At 55.1% G+C, this 13701-nt stretch overlaps 6 protein-coding genes across 6 annotated transcripts; 4 read left to right on the top strand and 2 right to left on the bottom strand.

The window, feature by feature from the left end:
- Window positions 1-778: 778 nt before the first annotated feature.
- Window positions 779-2554, bottom strand: VTJ04DRAFT_1880 (uncharacterized protein; the record flags this gene model as incomplete). Its single annotated transcript, XM_069359616.1, has 2 exons — window positions 779-1906; window positions 2267-2554. The coding sequence occupies 2 exons, from the start codon at window positions 2552-2554 to the stop codon at window positions 779-781; spliced, it is 1416 nt and encodes a 471-aa protein (XP_069224488.1).
- Window positions 2555-4313: 1759 nt separating this feature from the next.
- Window positions 4314-5564, top strand: VTJ04DRAFT_1879 (uncharacterized protein; the record flags this gene model as incomplete). The annotated part of the gene is made up of 4 exons (XM_069359614.1): window positions 4314-4409; window positions 4494-4731; window positions 4785-5001; window positions 5078-5564. 4 exons carry the CDS (start codon window positions 4314-4316, stop codon window positions 5562-5564), a joined length of 1038 nt encoding a protein of 345 aa, XP_069224487.1.
- Window positions 5565-6432: 868 nt separating this feature from the next.
- On the bottom strand, window positions 6433-7617 carry VTJ04DRAFT_1878 (uncharacterized protein; the record flags this gene model as incomplete). The annotated part of the gene is made up of 4 exons (XM_069359613.1): window positions 6433-6470; window positions 6525-6873; window positions 6935-7222; window positions 7276-7617. 4 exons carry the CDS (start codon window positions 7615-7617, stop codon window positions 6433-6435), a joined length of 1017 nt encoding a protein of 338 aa, XP_069224486.1.
- A 676-nt stretch (window positions 7618-8293) lies between these two features.
- VTJ04DRAFT_1877 (uncharacterized protein) lies at window positions 8294-8651 on the top strand (the record flags this gene model as incomplete). Its single annotated transcript, XM_069359612.1, has 2 exons — window positions 8294-8527; window positions 8583-8651. The coding sequence occupies 2 exons, from the start codon at window positions 8294-8296 to the stop codon at window positions 8649-8651; spliced, it is 303 nt and encodes a 100-aa protein (XP_069224485.1).
- Window positions 8652-9056: 405 nt separating this feature from the next.
- VTJ04DRAFT_1876 (uncharacterized protein) lies at window positions 9057-10328 on the top strand (the record flags this gene model as incomplete). The annotated part of the gene is made up of 1 exon (XM_069359611.1): window positions 9057-10328. The coding sequence occupies one exon, from the start codon at window positions 9057-9059 to the stop codon at window positions 10326-10328; it is 1272 nt and encodes a 423-aa protein (XP_069224484.1).
- Window positions 10329-12095: 1767 nt separating this feature from the next.
- Window positions 12096-13599, top strand: VTJ04DRAFT_1875 (uncharacterized protein; the record flags this gene model as incomplete). Its single annotated transcript, XM_069359610.1, has 5 exons — window positions 12096-12426; window positions 12492-12724; window positions 12784-12892; window positions 12949-13230; window positions 13289-13599. The coding sequence occupies 5 exons, from the start codon at window positions 12096-12098 to the stop codon at window positions 13597-13599; spliced, it is 1266 nt and encodes a 421-aa protein (XP_069224483.1).
- Window positions 13600-13701: the final 102 nt, after the last annotated feature.

Raw genomic sequence — 13701 nt, 5'->3', positions numbered from 1 at the left:
GATTTTTGAGCCGCGTGCAGATCACACACCCCTGCCACCCCACGGCCCACACTCACACCCCCGAACCACGATCACACCCCACCCCTGTTTACTGAGAACCGTGTCTCGGTGTTTATGTGTATGATTTGACCACGCCTGCCCCTTCGCGTCCTGTTTGTTGGCTCTGGTTGCTACGGGACGCGACCTCCCTCGGCCCGTCCCGTCCACGTGGCTGGTTGCAACCTCGCGTTGATGCAGCAGATTCCTTCTCTTGAACCTGCAGCTACCCGTGTCACAGCCTGCATCCCGAGGTGTTCACCTCCATCATCTGGATCGTAGATACACGTCATGTAGCACTTAGTGTACCATAATCTACTGGAATTGAGGATCATGCTCCGTAACATCTATGAGCCAAGCCAGATACCAGGTTCTGACCTGGTCCCCAATGGCTCAATTCGCTGGCTTGATCTGGCGTTTCTGAGGCTCATACTGAATGTGTCACCCACACTTACAGCAACACGAGCATGTCAAGAGACCGGTTTCACCAGGTAGGTCATATCATACCGCCGCAAGGCGCGTTGACGCGGTGACCCAGCGTCATTAGGAACCGCAGCCGACTTCCAGAGATCTTTACAACTTCAGTTTCTTTGGGTCGTCGAAGCTACTATCTTGGTGATTACCGGCAAACATCACATGTGGTTCACTATATCAGTTGTCTACAACAGGTACAATACCTAGTACACAGCCTGGCAATGACCTACAGCCAGTCCAACGTCCAGATTGTTCTCATAGTCCTCCATCAGCAAGCCCCTCCAGTCTCGGCTCCCTCCAACTGCTGCGCTGCTTGGATCAAGTGCTGCGCTCCTTGCTTCACAACAGCCACACATTTCCGAACTCGCTCCTCCTTCTCATCACATTTCGTTTGATACTTGTCCACGTGAGCCGCGAGACTCGAGATTTGGGTCGTGATTTGCTGTGTATGGGCCTCTCTGTCCTTGATCTGATCCGCCAGGGGAGTCTTCAGTAGTGAAAATTGCAAAGAAAGCTCTGCCAACAGAGTCTCCATGGACTCCCTCTTGGACTTCTCCTCGTAGAGGCTGCTGAGAACTTGTGACAGCATATCCTTGACTTCTGAGAGCTCAGTTTCATGAGACAGGATGGCGGACTGCGCCGCTTGTTGGGCGTTGGCGACGGCTGCATGCATGGCCTCTAAATGCTGAATCCGGTGCTCCTGGGCGTCTTCAACCATGGTGTGCTCACTGCGAATGGTGTCCTCCAACCCGGATGCCTCGTTCAGCTGGTTGTCCGGGAGCTGCTCTCGGCCTAAATCAATGTCCTCGTCATTCTGGTGGCTGTCCTCCTCCCCAGACAGGAGTAGGTCGACGTCACTCAAGGACAGCCCGTGGGCGGCAAACGTCCGGATCGCGTCTGCGAGATCGTTGCCATCGGTCCACGTTGCTTCGACAAGATCTACCTTCCTCTTGCGTTCTTCCTCCATGCAATCCCTCCGCCAGCTGTCGAGACCGAATTGGGCGCCAGCGCAGAACTCGGGCACAGAAGCCTCCGTATCAACCAGGAAACAGAGCCCAGCCCCGTCGAGCCAGTCGACCAACGCACCAGGCACGCCGGGACCATTGGGATTGATGTACCGGGTGGCGCGGAGCACCACGGGCTTGTAGATGTACGGCATCTTCCTGATGCCCGATCCCGGTCTCAGAGCTTGCCGCCACGTTGGAAAAACCCCTTGCTTCCACTCTCGGTATTTCTGCGCCACCCTGACAATATCGTTCCAAAGGACATGGTGGCTTCTCTGTCCGGAGGAGCGGTTTAGATGCATCAGGGCAACCTGGATGTCCTCAGCTTCGGAGGTTTGAACCTCGGGGTCCTCGCGCAGATGGTAAGCGATGATGGAGCGGACGGCGTGAGGCTATTTCTGTGCGAAGGCCAAAACGAGCTTCTTGGCTTCCGCGAGCTCATGGGTGGTTTCTGTGCTGTCGGTGCCTTGGATCGTGTTGTCAGGTCGCTTGAAAGTAGGCGTGTCGGGTGGTTGGTCGGGAGAAGCTTGCCGCTTGCGGGAGGAGGATGAGGATGGGTATGAGGTCTCAGACAAGGTGATGGAGGGGAGTCTCAAGATCGGCATCTTGACGAATGATCAAGATCGGTGTTGGTGATGCTTGGTAGTCACTGTGAGTAAATTTGGCGAGGCGAGTCGCCTTCGGACAAAAGGTTGGTTGCAAAAAGATGCGTCTCCAAGGCGTTGCAGCCTAAAACAAGGTCAGGAACTCACTACCTTCCGCACCATGTTGCCAACGACCCGCCAAAAACTATGCTGGTTGTACAATTTTGCCGAACCGTTCATGGTTTCCAGCAGAAACTGCACGCCCTCAATATTTTTAACCTCACGGTCTTGCAGGCGGTAATGCTCCAGAAGCATTTTGATGGCATTGGGCCACTTCTTTGCGTGATCAAACAGGACGCGTTTGGCTGTCTCGACTTCGTTCGAGGGTCGTTTGGGGTCACGGGGGTCGACGTGAGTCTCGTCCCGAGCGGACGATTGCCGTTTGCGAGATAGCATCGTAGTTCGAGGCAAACCATAGCGTGTGAGGGGGGTAAAATAAAAGCCTGATACACTGCTTTCAAGTTCCAAGGCCCTGTCATTTCAATCAACACAGTCCCAGGACTTTCTTACAGATCAAAATGTTACAACGTATCACGACCTCGTAGCTCATGGCAAGATAATCCCTGGCAAACCACCTGTAGCCCGACATTCTTTTGTTGTATCATATATTTTGACAGAAGTCCGTCGTATAGTTATTGTATGATGATTTTTCTAGCCAAAAATAGTCTTAGAACCGGTAAGTTTTGGAATGGAAAGTATTAGGGAGTACAAGCGGTCTTGTATTGGAGGTCACCTTCCCGGTCAGACCCATTCGCGAAGAAACAGGTCCTTACAATAGTCAGGCAAGTATAATCCGAAAAAAGCATTGTATCCAACTTTCAACTAATGGACTTGGTCATTCGGCTGTACGACAGTCACAGGGATCATCTTATTCTACCCCCCTCACACGCCATGGAAGAGATTGGAGCTGGACGTTTGGTGGTATCCCGGCGTCCTGAGCCACCAACTCGGAAACTTGACGATGCTGTTGGGGGAGCAGTAGGCCTTTCCCTTGGTGATAGATGACGGCATATGTCTGGAATAAGTAAAAACACTTCCCCACTCCAGGAGCACAGACCAACCAGGTCAAAACAGGAGATGGGATGATTCTGAAAAAGATGTTGATCCACGCAGGCAGTCCAACAGAGAGCAAGGAAGCGGTTTATATCTCTCGTGATGCCGTTGATGGCGGTCACGTGATGACTTGAATGGCGGATGAAAACTTCGAACAAAGCCGTAAACAGCCGGCAGAGGCGCATAAACGTACCTCGACAAAATTGCACGTAATCGTGGTGCATTGTGCCTGCCGTCGAGTCTCGCCGTCTCGAAGGTCGGTCGTTGCCCGTCTCGGGAGCGTTTTTTGCCAAGCCGGCAGGAGGCATGCGGGAGCCAAGCCCCGCGTTCCTCACCCCACATGCCACAACAGGCAAGAGGCGGGGCGCCAAGTCGGGCCCCACACCGGCCTCCGTGTCGGCTTCGGGGGTTGAACCTTGAACGGACCGACCACCTAGTGATCAGGTTGATGAGAGTTCCAAGAGTTCATCCGCTGATGTTGACTTTGGTTTGGGCGAAACTGAATGAATGCGTACATGGCGCAAATTTCCGTGTTTCCTCCATAAACTGATTTGAGGACCTTGTTATCAGGTGTAGGGATGTTGGCATTTCTTCGCTCGGGTGTGCAGCTTCTTCATACATCCTGTTCGCAGTGTATGGGGCGTGTTCTGCGACCGGAGCCGCACTTCAAGAAGACAACGTGGGGAAGCGCGGGGCAGTGCAGGGCAGCGCGCTTCTTTCCAGCTTGTTTTTTGTTTTCTTCCTTTTCTTCATGACGCGAAAACCTGAAACCTTCCACCCACTTCAAGTCGCGGTTGTTGCACCCTGAGGGCCTGTGAACTTACACACTCAATTGACACCCACCTCCGATCCTACCAAGGTCAACCCAGGTTGTTCAATAATCAAGCAAACCAAAAGGTAAGATCGAGCTTGGATTTATTCCGACTTTCCTCTTATGCCTAACCAAGCATCCTCATTAGGATACTTGCGAGTCTCAAGGATCGCAGGACAATCGACGTGGACTGTGCGCTGCTCTTGAGCCCGACCGACATCGACCGACCCTTGACCAACAATTATTACCCACTTCCGTGTCAACGTGCGGGAATCGAATCCGCCTCGATGAATGAGAGTATGGTGGATAAGCCACAGGCTGCTGGCGCAACTGCGTCTCGGCAACCGCAAGGCCAAACTGACCCAAGAGCTGGTGCTCCCGTGGTCGGTCAGCCAGTGCCAGCGACCGCCGGCGCAACGGCATCTAGACAGCTCCACGGACAGACTGCCCCAGGCGCTGCCCCTCCTGTAGTCGGTCAGCCACGGGCCGCTGGCGCAGGTGGTGGAGGGCGGGGCCAAGGACGAACTCACCCAGGCGCCAATGCTCCTGCGACCAGGCAGCCACAGGCTACTGGTACAGTTGCCCCTCGCCAACCGCAAGGACAAACCGCTCGAAGCGGCGGTGCCACTGGGGGCAACATCCACCAGGATCCAATTGGTCGCCTGTCCCGCGAGTGTCAGAGACGTGGGCTTGAACTGCATTGGCTCCCGTGGAATCCTAAGGGCAATGGCCACCCGACATGGATGGTTGACATCGACGTAGGGCAGCTCGTCTTCAAGGGTGAGATGGTCTGTCCTACCAAGAAGGAAGCTCATGCAGCAACGGCACTCAAGGTGCTCGCCTTTTTGGAGGCCACATCAGAGGAAGTCCTGGCATTGATCCGCTCCAGCAGAGGCAACAGGACCTCCCGTGGCCCTCCTTCCGCGCCACTTATGCAATCCCAAGGGCGTGGTGCAGTTGCGGGCAACAGCAATGCCCAGTCTGCCGCTCAGGGAAGAATCGCCCAAAGGGAAACGGTTCAGATCACGTCTGGCCCGTCTCCCCGTCTCTCCCAGCTCACCACGCAGCGCCACCAACACACAGAGCGGCATGGGTGCAGCCAGCCGCCTGAGGCAGTCACAGCTGCTCTTGGTGAGCAACTTGGCTCAGTACTTGGGGCGTCTCCTCCTCGCGAGGCCCGCGGCAATCCTGCCGCCACGCATGCGTTTCTGCAGGGTCTTGCGATGGGAGCGGGCCTTCTTCTCAAAACGTCTTCTGATCGCCGCAGATCCCGCTCTCCGGACGGAGGGAATCTTGACTCAGAGCGCCGCGGTCGCTTCCCATCCCGCTCCTCGGACCGTTCCTATCAACACCAATCCACGCATCGCCGGTCGCCTGACCACTATTCCCCCGCGGGCCGTGATACTCGACAAGGGCAAAGTGGAAGAGGGGAACTGCAGTCCGAGCGCGCACAACATGATGTTGAGCGGATGCGCAGACATCGCGACAGAACCCCTCTCCGTCAAGCATTTCGACTGGGTAACCAACCCGGTCCAGATATGAATCGGCGCGGTCCCGGGGCCGGCAGACGTTAATCCTCGGATCCTCCTGGAGCCAAGGTGAAGGATTTGAGAGGAGAGAGGTATCATGCGGGATCAAGAACTGTCGGGGACTGTGGATATGTGGATGCGGGATTGCAACGCGCCATTGAGCCAAGCTTCGATGTCAGATTATGGAAGAATACGTGTCGTGGACGGCATCTGGGGCCGCGCCATGAAGGACTTGATGAAAGGGACGTACGGGAGGAGATGGTCTACGGATGTCGACATCGTCTCATATTGTCAGAGTACATGTGTAGCCCAGGGACAGTTTCCCCCAGGGCCATAATTAGTGTAATATTAATCTTGCTGGAGTACATATTGCTCCACTGCCGTGGATGCCAAGTTTAGCTTCGCATCATGGGCATTGCACCGTATTGCCCATTGCATCTGAGTGAAAGCGGTAGCATCTCTTAATGCTTGCCAAACCCCACAACAATAACGAACAAAGGTAAAAAGAAGAAGAGTAAAAAGAAAATCACAAATGTAGGACCGTTGCAAATACTTTCTCTTCGCATCAGATTTCATAATACTGTAGTGCTAGACGAACCGCAATGCCTATCTACTCCACCATCAGGCAACTTCGAACGACGTGTCTCTTAGACATCTGCAAGTTAAGGCGTGACCAAAAACATGTCCATTGCTGTCGGTCCTGTATTTATGAAGATTGGATGACCGCAAACGGGCTATCGTTTGATGTACCTCACCAAAGCTTCATCCATGGTTCGATGAGCAGAGCGAAGGAAGGGAAACTGGCAAGCACCATAGACCTTCTACCCGGGCAAGTTGCAAAACTCTCCCGCCTAACTTCCAACTCCTTCTGTGCCAAGATCTCAGAAGATAGGATTGCCACCCGGCAGCTCCGGGAGCCCTGTCTGGAGTTTAGCCTCTCCTCAGCCCATGTCCAAGGATTCGCGATACTCACATCCGTCGATATCCTCAAACACCATCTCCGGGAAGTTCTCGCCGCAGCGGTTCTGCTCGGCGATGCTCTGGGTCTTGAGCATCGGCGCAACGACATATGTGTGCGCGTCCATGGCGCGCTGGAGCGAGTCGTCCTTCCAGCCAAAGACATAGTCGGCGTGGTTGGCGTAGCCCGTGGAGTCACCGCTGGACCACACGAAGGGTTGGCTGCCATCCTCGGGCCAGTCCTCCTCGTTGTTGAACTGGGAGGTGTCCCAGACGGTCTCGAGGAAGAGCTGCGGCAGGCGAACGGGGTGGGTGTCCGGGCACTTGCCGCCGGACTCGAAGGTGCCCTCCTCGGGGTATGCCACCTGGAGATTTCGTGTCAGCTGCATAGTGACAAACAAGTGATAGCCTGAGGCCTGATCTTACGTGGTCCTGGTGGTTCGGGGTATCGAGGTTCTTGCCATCCCAGCAGGTAGGGAAGCGGTGGTTCGCCATGATGCCCAGCTTGCAAGGGCGCTTGGGGAAGTTGACGCTCTCAGGAGCGCGAGATCCCCAGTTCTCCATGCATGTGTACGTCAGCTGGCGGTACTTGCGGACTTGATCCCGCGTGTTGGCGGCGGCGTCGCCGATGAACATGCGGAACCCGGGCTTGAAGGCCGTCACTGTGGACCTTTGAGCGGTGTCGAAGAGAGCGTCTGACATGTAGTACACGACCTAGGACCAGTGGTGAGCACGTGACCTTCTCCGACGGTTGTGGGCACCCATACCATGCCACCCTTCGTGCCCTCCATGCCCAGCTGCGCGAGCTGAGGCACACGCTTGAACGTCCCATTGCGCGCACGGAAGAAAAGAACGGCCGTCCAGTAGTTCGAAAAGTCTTCTGTAAACTGGCAGGTGGTGCAGGTAGACCGCTCAACGAGGTCGTGTTCGGGGTAGTGCATGGAGACGTTGAAGGAGTTGCCGCCGATGATCTGGTGGAGGTGAGGCGACGGGTTCTGGCCCGGCGTCACCAGGGGATCCAGACGCTGGATCGTGAGCTGAGAGCAGCCAAAACGCAGCAGGGCGTTGGCCGGGGCTACGAAGCCCAGCGCGATGGCGTTGAACTTCATGGTGGTCGGTCAGCGCAAGATCGAACTCGACTTGGGAGACACGAAGTTGGAGTGGCCAGAGAAACAAACAAAACAGCCCAGGGAGTCGTTGAGACCTCGAACCGGGTTGACTTATGGCTACCGGTCTGGTAGACGCCGGGGCATCTCTTCTGCAAATGCCGGGCCATTTGGTAGAATGCAGAACCGTTGATAACAAGCTGTTCCGAGACCCGAGACGCGTACAACGTCAATATAGCTTCATTTGAGAGTTTACGACTCCACCAATGACGCGGCCTTTCTTCATCAAGTTGTTTCAAATCAAGGTTGTGGGTTAGAACTGGAAATGAGTACGCCAGCGGTTTGAATGCAGTTTTTTGCCTTGAGATTAACTTACAGATTGTTCCCAGCCGGTTGCCAAGAACCGTTTCACTTCTGCCGGCATGGCAGGCTGAGCGGCATTGGGTCGCGGGGAGTTTACTTTGATGTCATTAATCTCCGGTAAACAACCGATTTGATCCGGATGTGCGCTGCCGATGCGGAGGAGGCGCAGGCCGTGTGGCATATTCTGAGCCGTGTCTGTCGGTATATGTTTGGAACCCCCCTTCGCAGGTAAACAGCTTCACTCATGATTCACGGGCCTCGACGACAATAGATTGCTTGAGGTGTGATTGAACCTTCACTCTCACTCGCACCCACCATGAGACTCCCGGCGTCATTTGGGATACTCGCGATGCTGCTCGCTCTTGTGGCGGCGCAATCGGAATCCCCAGACTTTCCAAAATGCACTAGCGAACTTCTCGAGACAGATGAATGTCTCGCCGTCGTCAACCCGAATGCATGCTATAACCAGTTCCGGTGGAATTCTCGCACTTTGACTTGCATTGACGCCATTGACGGGACACCGGTCAGCGACGAAGTCAAGAAGCAATGGGTAAGATAGTGCAAACGGACCCTGCGGGAAATAACCGGTGGCTAACCCGAAGCAGATTTGCAAGTGCTGCAATTGCGTGGGCGCTGTCATGTGCAATTGGGCAGCGAGGAACAACTTTTGCTGACGCTATTATTATCCTGCTCATGTTGCTCTTGATCATCATCAAGGGACAGGCATGAGAGCAAGGCGAAGGACTGCAGGGCAGAAGCCACAGCCTAGGATCGTTGGGAGTCTGGAGGGTTCTGGAGTTGTCGTGGAGTTCGAGGCTGCTTGAATCCACAGGGCATCGAGGATAGGAACATGCCGAGGGAAGGAGCCCGGGATGTACATGCCTCATGGCCTTCTTTGTGTCAGTTGTTGCCTAACACACCATCTTCTTTTCGCACAAACCACAAGTCAAGGCAAACTCAATACGAGATTTCAGTCACTTTCTGTCTCCACATCTGTCACCTACCAACTGATCGTCTCTCACCATCCTCGCTACGTCTTCCCTCACTCGACTGATCCCAAGCTTCCAGCTCACATCAGGATGTCCGTCCAGTCAGCCACGGACCCTCCAGGCGACCCAAGCGGAGTATGCTCTGCGTTCAAGTCGACCCTGGTCGAAGATGATGATTACGATGTTTACGATTCCTTCGACTGGGAGGCCGTGGAGAGCCGAGCTTCGGCAGACACCATCAAAGTTTTACGGAAGGTTTTCTCTCGTCCAGATACGACCGATCCCAACAGCGACTGGACTCAGGACGATGAGGACAACTTGATCGCCCTCTGGCGGTACCATCCACTCCGCAAAGCCATACGTGAAAGGTGTCAGTCCTTGAGCGATTCGAGTGAGGAGTTCTTGGTCTGGGGACACGCAATCTGGAATCTTGGTTGGTTGCCCACCGACGTGGTTTCGATCAAGCATGGCATGATTCCAGAACACAATCAGAATCCGGCAATGAAAAAGGTCAAGAGAACGGTCCCCCACCCGAACCATCCGGAGGAGTTGCTTTGGTCCCCAGAGTTCTACAGTGCCTTGTACAGGCTGATGACTCACCCGGAGATGCCGTACCCTGATGAATTACGGGCGTGGATTCAGTACACCGTCATCAGTGCAACAGATGATCGACGCCCATGGAATCCCGGTTTCAACTTGCGTGGCTGCGACGTCGAGTACCTTGAGCGCTTTTTCGCTCAGACGAGTCGAAATGAAGATCGAAGACCGCTCCGCGAGATCAGACTTGCATTGCGTGACGCCATGACGGAGGAGCTTGGCGGCCAGATTGAGGACGGCCTGCTGGCATGGGCAGACCAGTATATGTCCTGTATCGAGTCTCTCACAACCGAAGAACGAAAAGCCAACCGAAAGATGAAATACACATCACGCTCCAGCCTTCCAGATGACATTCCATTTGTCATCCGTGTCAGCGATTTGGAGAATCTTGCTGCTGCTGACGACCTCTCATGGGGAGAAAGGGAGGACGTCTGGACGTTCAAAGCCGGAGATGCGCCCTTCACCCGTCAGATGTACCAACTGATCCTGGAGGCGATGTGGTTAGATGTCCTTCGAGAACAGAAGCGTGGACGACTCCCCGGGATGGCAATTGTCTTCGACAGCAACGGAGATGCTGGGAAACCAGGCAGCAAGGAGAGCACAATTGTTGAGACTGTTGAAACGATCGACAATTGCAGCATGTCAAACCATGACAACATCAGCCGATGGCTTGCGGGGTGGTATGGTGGCTGGCAGTGGTGGAGTGATGAAGATTTAAAGGCGAGGGATGCTATTGATCAAGACGGAGACATCATCATGGAGTGAAGGAAGTACATCATGTTGGTTGACCAACCTATCGCTGATGTGTGGTCGGAATCATCAACGACCGGGACTTATTAATATCCAGAGACAAGACCCACCAATTATTCCCAGATGCTCAATACGTACTCTAGACGTCCATTGTTCTTTTACCTAATACGTGTCCCCGATTTCCATGTGTTTGTTATCCGAAGGCTACCTGGATTGATCTCAGGTGGTTTCCCTTTGTTGCTTTGTTTCCTTCTTTCCTCGCTTCTTCATTTTCCTCGACAACTTCTGATATTCCTCGGCTTGTCGCTCAGGGCCTGGATGCCCACGATCGGTTGAGAGCCCACCAAGTCATAAGGGTTCGGATTCGGGCGTCATCCGACTGACGTTGTTAGTTTCCGCGAGGTACATTCCAAGTTCAGCAATATAGCCCATCCCACGTGCCATGAGCTAAATATATCCCAGCCATGGCACAATGTCTGAGATCGCCATGCTCTCGTTGGACTCAAGATGCGAATCCGATATCACGATCAACGTCCCACGACTCAGCAATCCATCAGCAACGTTGTTCTCCTTCCCTTTCGAGGTCTTGCTCAGCGACCCGAGAGGAGTGCTACATGCATGTGTCATTGGGGTTGGTCGACGGATGAGGGGCTGCGGGGTGGGATGTGGCTGGCGTTTATAGTGTCTGCGAACCCGGTCCAAGCAAGCTTGTCGGTAACATTCCGCATAGACGAAGGGCAACCCATGGAGTAAGTATATCTTCCGTCAATGGAAGACAGCGAGGAAGCTTCGATGTATGGAACTTTGGCTTTGTAGGCAAGTTGTGGCGCGGCTGTTGAGGCCTTCAGGTTCAGCATCCTTCCCGTCAACGATCATCTGGTCTGGGCGGCGCAGCGAGCGAGGGTGACACTGGACCTCGTGCTGTCAGGCGGAAGCGCATCAACTCCTACACACCTTACAGCAGCCTGATAGTAACGACCTGCTCCTCGCTTTGGTGCCTGAGCTGAAGAGCGGGACGGCGATGCGGTGCATGTGATGGCGCCGGAGCGACATCACGTCTTATCACAACATGCTCACAACACCGCCAGCAGTTGCTGGTTTGATCCATCGCGTGTATGCTGAGTAGACTCGAATCGAATAGCTCAGCGACATCGCATCATCATCCCGACCGTCTACAATGTCGCGATTCACTAACACCCACTAGCACCGCAAGTGGAAGGTCACGTTGATCGGCAGCGTTGCCGGGCCGGATCAGAGGTCAACTACCGCGATCTAACCCCAGGGCCTACCGACCCGAAACCGTCGATGGAGCTTATCGGAGGAAAAACGGCGCCAAATGTCTTGTCTAGGGCTCTCAAGGGCTCTCGAGTCCCCGGTCAGCTCGCGGGGTCGATGGTACCGGCACGCGGGATGAGGCTCAGAGTGCCGTGACTACCGTGGTCGTCTTGGGAAGGTTACAGCACCTGGTCCCGCCGCAGGGGCCGGCTTACTGCCCAGAAACGGCAGCTAAATTGATTTCCCCAGATCGTCTGCGACCTTTCATGCAACGTCATGGACGCGCGTTTCGAAACACCTCCTGGCCCGTAGGAACAATCGCATCCTACGACGGAGAGAGGCGCAACCGCCATGCATTGAATATAGGTGTCTGACAAACTATAAGTGTGTCCGGGAAGCCGCCATGGAGATCACGGTCTGGTCAGCGTCGTCGTTGCCGCCGCCGCCATCACCACCACCAACACTCCTGGCCTCGCTCTGTAAAGTCGCTGGTTCTTCGACGCCAAGATGAAGCTTCAGCTGCTCGTTTCCTCGGGCCTTTTGGCCCTTGCCTCGGCGGCTTCCATCCAGGCTCCGGCGCCGCGCAAGTCGTACAGCGGCTACAAGGTCTTCCGCGTCGATGTTGGCAGCAATGCGGACCGGCTCAACGCTGTCGTCGACAAGCTCGGCCTGTCGACCTGGAAGGGCCGCCCCCGCCCGAACACCCAGGCCGACATTGTGGTGCCTCCTAACGTGCTTGAGGCCTTCGAGGCCGAGGTCGCCGGTCTCAACAAGGTGACCATGCACGAGGACCTGGGTCTGTCCATTGAGGACGAGACCACCTTCGGCGTCTATGCTGGTACGCATCCTCTCGGGTCCTTGAGTGATTTGATGATAGCCTGCTTATAGCCATTCTTTTCTTAGCTGGCTCTGCCAACGCCACGTGGTTCAACTCGTACCACGCCTACGCCGACCACCTCCAGTTCCTGAAGGACCTGCAGGCGTCGTACCCTACCCGCTCTGCGATCGTTACTTCGGGCAACTCGAACGGCGGCAGGGCCATCACGGGCATCCACTTCTGGGGCTCGTCCGGTAAGGGCAAGCCGGCTGTTGTCTTCCACGGCAACGTCCACGCCCGCGAGTGGATCACCAGCATGGTGAGTTACACGGTCCCTGAATTTGCTGCTAGCTGGGGTTGGAGCTAACTGTGCCACAGGTCGTCGAGTACTTCGCCTACTACATGCTGACCAACTCCGAGACGGCTGAGGTCAAGAGCTTCCTTGACAAGTATGACTTCATCTTCTTCCCGATCGTCAACCCCGACGGTGAGCTTCCCAACCGATGTCTCGGCGCAGCCACTCCGAATTCTAACATGCAACAGGTTTCGTCTACACTCAGACCAACGACCGCCTCTGGCGCAAGAACCGCCAGACCAACTCGGGCAGCAGCTGCATTGGCCGCGACATCAACCGCAACTGGCCGTACCAGTGGTCTGTCTCGGGCGGCGCTTCGACCAACGCCTGCGCTGAGGACTACAAGGGCAAAGCTCAGAGCGATGCCCCCGAGACTACCGCTCTCGCCAACTTCCTCCAGACCACCAAGAGGAACCAGGGCGTCAAGCTCTTCATTGACTGGCACTCGTACTCTCAGCTGTTCATGACTCGTATGTGTTTCCCCATCTTCTCATACCAATGCAGCATGGCTAACATTCATGTTCCCAGCCTATGGCTACTCCTGCACGGCGGTCGCTCCCAAGGACTCGGAGCTGCAGTCTCTGGCTAGGGGCGTGGCGAGCGCCATCCGGTCTGTGTTCGGCACCAGCTTCAAGACCGGCCCCATCTGCAACACCATTTACAAGGCCACCGGCAACAGCGTCGACTATGCCAACGACGTTGTCGGCTCCGAGTACACTTTCACCGCTGAGCTCCGCGACACCGGCCGTTATGGCTTCGTCCTGCCCGCCAACCAGATCCTGCCCAGCGGCCAGGAAGCTTGGGCTGGTGTTGCTTACCTCCTCAAGAACATGAAATAGAGGGGTAGAGGCAATGTCCTTATGCAGGTCATTTAACATGTAGTTATGATGCCAGCGCTGATGCTACAATATATTTTTCTTTCTGGCCACAAACCTTTGTGT

Source organism: Mycothermus thermophilus (assembly GCF_041956435.1).
Source record: "Mycothermus thermophilus strain CBS 625.91 unplaced genomic scaffold VTJ04scaffold_1, whole genome shotgun sequence".
NCBI classification, from domain to species: Eukaryota; Fungi; Ascomycota; class Sordariomycetes; order Sordariales; family Chaetomiaceae; genus Mycothermus; species Mycothermus thermophilus.
Note: the sequence above shows the minus strand (reverse complement) of the source record. Positions and strands in the feature narration are given on the sequence as shown.